The sequence below is a fragment of the Cyprinodon variegatus genome, unplaced genomic scaffold, assembly GCF_000732505.1.
Source record: "Cyprinodon variegatus isolate N-32 unplaced genomic scaffold, C_variegatus-1.0 Scaffold642, whole genome shotgun sequence".
Classification (NCBI taxonomy): Eukaryota; Metazoa; Chordata; class Actinopteri; order Cyprinodontiformes; family Cyprinodontidae; genus Cyprinodon; species Cyprinodon variegatus.
This window is the reverse complement of record NW_015151095.1, coordinates 218446-226153: the sequence shown is the minus strand read 5'-3', so window position 1 is coordinate 226153 and position 7708 is coordinate 218446. Positions and strand designations below refer to the sequence as shown.

General features: G+C 38.3%; 1 protein-coding gene across 1 annotated transcript in view; it reads left to right on the top strand.

The window, feature by feature from the left end:
- The window catches only part of hnf4a (hepatocyte nuclear factor 4, alpha), a gene marked incomplete at its 3' end in the record, with an annotated part of 11039 nt that extends 3335 nt beyond the window's left edge, over positions 1 to 7704 (top strand). Inside the window, exons 4-6 of the mRNA XM_015393450.1 lie at positions 2388 to 2494; positions 2569 to 2724; positions 7636 to 7704. Of these exons, the coding sequence (XP_015248936.1) occupies positions 2388 to 2494; positions 2569 to 2724; positions 7636 to 7704 (332 nt within the window). The remainder of the gene's footprint in view (positions 1 to 2387; positions 2495 to 2568; positions 2725 to 7635) is intronic.
- Positions 7705 to 7708: the final 4 nt, after the last annotated feature.

The window sequence follows — 7708 nt, the reverse complement described above, 5'->3', positions numbered from 1 at the left end:
TACACTTTATCAAAGTGCCTTGTTTTTCGAACATCAAAAGATGTCAAAACTACAAAGAAGTCCAAATGTGACGTTTAAGAATCTGGTCTCAGGATGATACAGGGGGCGGGACATGTCCCCTGCCCTTTTTCAAACATCTGTTTTGGTCCCCTGCACATTGTACTGTCCAAAAACTACAGTATGTTACGCTACAGTACACAGACATTCGTCAAGCACTAGGACCAAGCGGAAAAACGCGTCTCAAGCTGAGGCCCGCTTCCCTGTATTTAGACCACCCAAAAGCTCCTGATTGGCCCACCGTCTTTCCTTGTGTGATTGGCTGTCATCGCTGTCACTCCTGAGAAGCTCCCTTTACTAACAGGCCAGAAGCACCACTGAATCTGGCCTCTGATTGGATGATCAAACACGCTGATTATAGTTATATTTAAAAATAATTGCGTCCCCCCCACTTCTGAAATCAAAATTCCCGTCTGAAATAGTTTCTATCGTTTCTTTGGTGTAAAGATGTATATTCAAAATGATCAATCATCCTTTAATTGGTTTAGGATGGACAGTAACGGCTGATGCTTCATCGACCGTTACTATCCAAACTTCTGCAGTGAGACACATGGCTAATGTCCTCAACTTCTAGTTTCTGTTATAGTTCATTGATGGAGCTTCTAAATACATTACACAAGACGCCGGATTTGCTTTTATTCCTTTAGTTTTGTACAAAAAATACACTTTAAACAACCTCAACAGCCATGTATCCCTTTATTTATGTACAAAAAATAACAATTTAAGGTCAGATCGCCATACCTCCCAAAAAAAACTTCAAAAAGTAAGTACCTAAATAGTTTTGTTGTCATTGTAAATAACTAAGGGATACACACCCGTTGAAGTAGTCTAAAGTAAATTTTTCATACGAAACTAAAGGGATAAACGGGTATTGACTAATGGTATGCTGGTCTGATGAGGTATGCTAATCTGACAGAACACCGCCACATTCCATCTGACCCTAAGGTTAGCTAACAAGAGATTAGCTAACTTCTTAGCTTCCAACAGTTCTCTTTTTAAACGTATAGCCTACAGTTTTGTACTTAACTGAGGATTATGCTAACCTTTATGCTGCACTAGGAGGCTGCTAACTACTTGCTTACTAATAAAATCCAATATTGTTGTATCTTTAAAGCTTATGGCTAAACTTGTATATTGATTAATTTATTATAATTAGCCTCATTTTTGATACATTTAAGGTGACCAAACCCAGGTTTAATTTCTACCAGAGATACAGAATCAAGAAATCACTTAAATATGACCTGTCTGAAAACAAAAAGTAAGAATCAAGAATCAAGAATGGATGTGGAACTAAATCAATAAAAGCTCTCAGTCTGAAAGGGTTGGCAAAAAATGGCCTCTGTTGGGAGCTCCAGGGAAAAACGGAGCTCCCAACTCATCATTGTCATACAAAAACATCTTACTGCTTCCTAAGACTTTTAGGAAAACATTTCGTGGAATGACGATATTGTGGAATAGAAATGGTGATGTGATCAAGTATGGGTTTTCATCTCCACCGCAAAGTCCCCGAGTAAATGTCCATTAGTTATATGGAGCGAATTTGATTTCATTATTGTTGCAGGCAACAATAATTTAAATGCAAATTTTACAAATAAAATGCAATTTAGAAATAAAACGTTATAAAAATACTTCCGAATTTAAAAAAAGTCTTAAGACTAACTATTCTCTTTTCTCGGATTTGATTTTTGACATTATTTTTTCCATTATTTATTTATTTTTACAGATTTGTTTTTTTGTTTTTTTCAAATTTCTCTTTTTCAGATTACGTTTTAAAAATGGCTGCCTTTTTAATGTGCATTTCACAGTTTACATTGTGTTTACTTCAAGCCCAAAACAAACGCTCGCACTTGCAGACACATCTGTATCTCTGCTTCTGTCTCCTTGAACCCCAGTGGGCCTCAGCAGATGGCCGCTCACACTGAGCCTGGTTCTGCTGGAGGTTTCTTCCTGTTCAAAGGGAGTTTTTCCTCTCCACTGTCGCTACAAGCATGCTAAGTGTGAGGGATTGCTGAAGAGTCAATGAGTCGATGCAATCAGCTGGTTTTCCTTAGATAGAAAACTTTGAATCAATCTGACTGGATGATCTGGTTGAACTGCCTTGAGATGACGTGTGTTGTGAATTGAATAGAAATAAACTAAACTGAATTGACCGATTAAAATGTTGTTGCTTTTATTTTTTTTAGGGAGTTTTTTTGAAATTTTATTTCCAGATTATTTTCAAAGATCCTTTTACAAAATCGCCTGTAATAATGAATCAAAATTCACTCCATATTTTCCTATTCAGTACAAATGTTAAAGCGGGGTAACCCACACATTTCTCCCCCCCTCAGCTGTACAGAATGAGAGAGACAGAATCAGCACCAGGAGATCCAGCTACGAAGACAGCAGTTTACCGTCCATCAACGCACTCATTCAGGCAGATGTTCTATCGAGACAGGTAAATCCTCCGAATACATCCAACACCCGACTGCCACCGTTCATTTGTGGCTAAATCGGCGTCTCTCTGCACAGATCACGTCGCCTGCACCCATACTGAACGGGGACATAAGGACCAAAAAGATCGCCACCATCACCGACGTCTGTGAGTCCATGAAACAGCAGCTGCTGGTCCTGGTGGAGTGGGCCAAATACATCCCGGCCTTCTGCGACCTGCCTCTGGACGACCAGGTATGGCTCATACAGAACACCAGGAGAGTAGGTGAAAAAAACATTAAAAAAAACATTTAAATCATAGCTTTAGAAGTCCAATTTAAAAAGGATCACATTTTAAATTAAAATCATTAATGAAGATTTTATTTAACAATCATTATTAAATACTGCAAACTTAAAAGTAATTTCTAAATGCTATTTCTATGGAAATCACAATTTATAAATCACTTTCCATGTCAAACTTTAAAAAGTAATTCCTTTATCTATTTATCCATATCAATTTCTTTTCCCCTTTCCATTAGGAAATAATTTTAGCAATTTAATTTTGTTTTTTTTTTTTACTTTACCCTCTTAATTCTTTACTTACGCTCAGCAGTTGTCCTTTTTTATTTCACTTCTGTGTGATCCTGGATATTAAGCCGTTACTAAAGCGGCCATAATCTATCTCTAAACTATTAAATGGCTGAAACTAAACTGCTGATCGCAGAAATACTTAAAAAAGAGTTTTAAAAATTAAGTTAAAATAAGGATTTTCAAATCCAAAGTGAAAAACCAAATGGAAATGGAAAGAATAGTTACTTTTTTAAATGTTTATAAGGTAAGGTAAGGATAATCAGATTCATAAAATGTGTTGTTTTTTTTATTTCCAGTTTGAAATAGGATTTAAGAGTAAAATTTTCAATTTGCAGTATTTACCAATGGATTGATAAATATATTTAACAAGTCCTCTTTATTAATTAGATGAAAAATGTGCAGTTATACACTGGAAAAAATCAAAATCTAGATCAGTCATTTTTTATTAAAATAAGTATATTTGATCTTGGATTGAGGAGGTAAAAGACTAATTTTGCAAATGGAACAAGACAATTTACATTTAAAATAAAAAAAACACAATCGCACTGTCTTATTTCAAGTGTTTTTTTATCTAATTATCTTATTTTAAGGGTAAAAATACTCATTCCATTGGCAAACTATCTCATTTTCCTACTCAAATTAAGGGTAAATACACTTAATTTAAGAAAATGTTACTTATTTGTAGATTATTTTTCCAGTGTAAAATCCTTTTCAAATCCATGATTTATATGTTAAAGTGTTTTTTTTTATTTTTTCACTGCAGGTCCTCCATACATACACAGACAGAGAGTACATAGTAGTATAGCCAGTCTGGTCACTCATCAACCAGTTCACTCCCATCAATAACACGGGCGGAAGGAGCGACATTTCTATTGGCTCACAATCGTTCCTTCCTCCATAAAATAGCAATTGGTGGGAAAAGAAGGAGTGTGAGGCAAACAAATGTCTAAGAAAAACAAGGCTGCTCTCCACAAAACTCTTCAACTTTTCAACCAGAGGGGTTAATGTGTTTTAATCCCTGGTTAGAATATGATGAGCTGGGTTTTTAAAGTTATATCCCTCCTCGAAAACGTCCACAATCATTAACAGCGTGATCACCAGGCCTTAGTCATTGATTTGCTGATGCTGGTGGAGAGTTAGAGTTTGCCTCTGATTTTGTTCTGCCTTCACGTGAGAGATCTTGAGGAAGAAAAAAAAAAATTAAGCCGTTTCTCAATTCAAAATGTTCATGAGAAGAACACAGGAAAGCGTGGACTCAGGGAGAATGGGAGCACGCACTGTCACTACCTGATCCGTCCCGGAAGCACGATCCGTTCTGCGCCATCGGCTCATTTGTGCATCCAGATATACATCCGGGTCACCCTAGATTTTATTTAGTTAAAAATACCTAAATGATGTTTTTCCCTCCTGAAAAACAGTAAACGTACTAAAATACAATGTGTTAAAGGTTAATAACGTATTTCCTAAAAAAAATAAATGCCTTGAAATCGTTTCTGTTTTATCAGTCGTCTGTGAACGATCTGGACCGGAAATGGGATCCTACGCTACTTCCGGTGGCTAACTTGTTCGGCTTTGGATTTAAACATAAATCTAGTCTTTTTTTCGCTTCTTTTGGTATATAGTGCGCAATCTAAAGAAAGAAACAGCTAAATTGCAGATATACATGGTTTAATCATATTTTACGGGACTGCTATGAGCGTGTCTCATACGGAGCCCCTAAAGGGACATGGAGGGAAAAAATAAAGTTTTGCGAGATCTCGCAAAAAATTAAGTTTTGCGAGATCTCGCAAAACTATTGTGGGATCTCGCAAAAGTATTACGGGATCTCGCAAAAAATAAACTTTTGCGAGATCCCACAATACTTTCGCGAGATCTCGCAAAAAATAAACTATAAAAAACAATAAAAGTATTGCGGGATCTTGCGAAAGTATTGCGAGATCTCACAAAACTATTGTAAGATCTCGCAAAACTATTGCGGGATCCCGCAAAACTATTGTGGGATCTCGCAAAAGTATTACGGGATCTCGCAAAAGTTTATTTTTTGCGAGATCCCCTAATACTTTTGCGAGATCCCACAATAGTTTTGCGGGATCCCACAATACTTCTGCGAGATCTCACAAAAAATAAACTTTTGCGGGATCTCGCAAAAGTATTGCGGGATCTTGCGAAAGTATTGCGAGATCTCGCAAAACTATTGTAAGATCTCGCAAAAGTATTGCGGGATCTCGCAAAAAATAAACTTTTGCGAGATCCTGCAATATTTTGCCAGATCTCGCAAAACTATTGTGGGATCTCTCAAAACTATTGTGGGATCTCATAAAAGTTTTGCGGGATCTCGCCAAAAATAAACTTTTGCGAGATCCCACAATACTTTTGCGAGATCTCGCAAAAAATAAACTTTTGGGCATTAATCAAAAATATCTGCGTCATACCTGCGATAAGCTCACTGCGACACACTGCTGCAGGGAGGATAACCAGGCCTTGAGGCTCATGACATTTCCCAAGCACACAAGAACGCACAAGTACACATATTGAGAAACGGCCATATTTATCAATCTGCGACATGTNACACAGGAAAGCGTGGACTCAGGGAGAATGGGAGCACGCACTGTCACTACCTGATCCGTCCCGGAAGCACGATCCGTTCTGCACCATCGGCTCATTTGTGCATCCAGATATACATCCGGGTCGCCCTCGATTTTATTTAGTTAAAAATACCTAAATGACGTTTTTCCCTCCTGAAAAATAGTAAACGTACTAAAATATAATGTGTTAAAGGTTAATAACGTATTTCCTAAAAAAAATAAATGCCTTGAAATCGTTTCTGTTTTATCAGTCGTCTGTGAGCGATCTGGACCGGAAATGCGATCCTACGCTACTTCCGGTGGCTAACTTATTCGGCTTTGGATTTAAACATAAATCTAGTCTTTTTTTTGCTTCATTTGGTATATAGTGCGTAATCTAAAGAAAGAAACAGCTAAATTGCAGATAAACATGGTTTAATCATATTTTACCGGACTGCTCTGAGCGTGTCTCATATGGAGCCCCTAAAGGGACATGGAGGGAAAAAATAAAGTTTTGCGAGATCTCGCAAAAGTACTGCAAGATCTCACAAAAAATAAAGTTTTGCGAGATCCCGCAATACTTTTGCGAGATCTCGCAAAAGTTTATTTTTAGCGAGATCTCGCAAAACTATTGCGGGATCTCGCAAAACTATTGTGGGATCTTGCAAAAGTATTGTGGGATCTTGCAAAAGTATTGCGGGATCTCGCAAAAAATAAAGTATAGTGGGATCTCGCAAAAGTTTATTTTTTGTGTGATCTCGCAAAAGTATTGCGAGATCTCACAAAAGTATTGCGGGATAATAAACTTTTGCGAGATCCCGCAATACTTTTGCGAGATCTCGCTAAAAATAAACTTTTGCGAGATCTCGCAAAACCATTGTGGGATCTCGCAAAAGTATTGCGGGATCTCGCAAAACTATTGTGGGATCTCGCAAAAGTATTGCAGGATCTCGCAAAAGTACTGCGAGATCTCGCAAAAAATAAACTTTTGCGAGATCTCGCAAAACTATTGCGGGATNTTGCGGGATCTCGCAAAAAATAAACTTTTGCGAGATCTCGCAAAACTATTGCGGGATCTCGCAAAAGTATTGTGGGATCTTGCAAAAGTATTGCGAGATCTCACAAAAGTATTGCGGGATAATAAACTTTTGTGACATCTTGCAAAAAATAAACTTTTGCAAGATCCCGCTATACTTTTGCGAGATCTCGCAAAAGTATTGCGTGATCTCGCAAAAGTTCTTTTTTTCCCCTCCTTGTCCCTTTAAGGGCTCCGTAGTCTCATGATGACGTCAGACAAGCAGTTTAATGGAGAAAATGTAAAAAGCATAAAAATTATCTCAGAAAAGTCATTAAACATTTTTTAAAGATGTGTATTAGCATTCTTTAGTGAGTTAAGGATAGAAATAAGTAATTTTAGCACAATAATTACATTATTTATGAAAACCCGCATGTATATCTATACGCGCATGTACAGGACGGATTGTGCTTCTGGGACGGATCTGGGAGTGACACGCCTCACCTGTAGGTGACCACAGACAGGAGGCCTCTGATTGGTCAAATCTACATCCACTTTCCACGATGCGTATTTCCTGTCTGGTTCCTTACCGGCTTGTTTTGTTTATATGACCGCTATTGTGGAAAACGCCTGTGAAGATGGACCAACTAGAATAGCGAGATGTTTGAGAACCCTGGGACCCTTTTTCCACCTGGATCCCCGCTCTTTTTGGCCCTCATGTCCCTCCGTTGTCGCACAAACTTGCCCCCACAGCTAGTTCCTGGTTGTCCCTCTTGCGTTTTGGCGTGGTATAAACATAGCGCAGACCACTCTTCGAAATTAGGCATAAATCAAAAATATCTGCGTCATACCTGCGATAACCTAACTGCGACACACTACTGCGGGGAGGATAACCAGGCCTTGAGGCTCATGACATTTCACAAGCACACAAGAACGCACAAGTACACATACTGAGAAACGGCCATATTTATCAATCTGCGACATGTTTCAATCCAGGTGGCGCTGCTGCGAGCTCATGCTGGGGAACATCTCCTGCTGGGTGCAGCGAAGAGGTCCATGCTCTACCAAG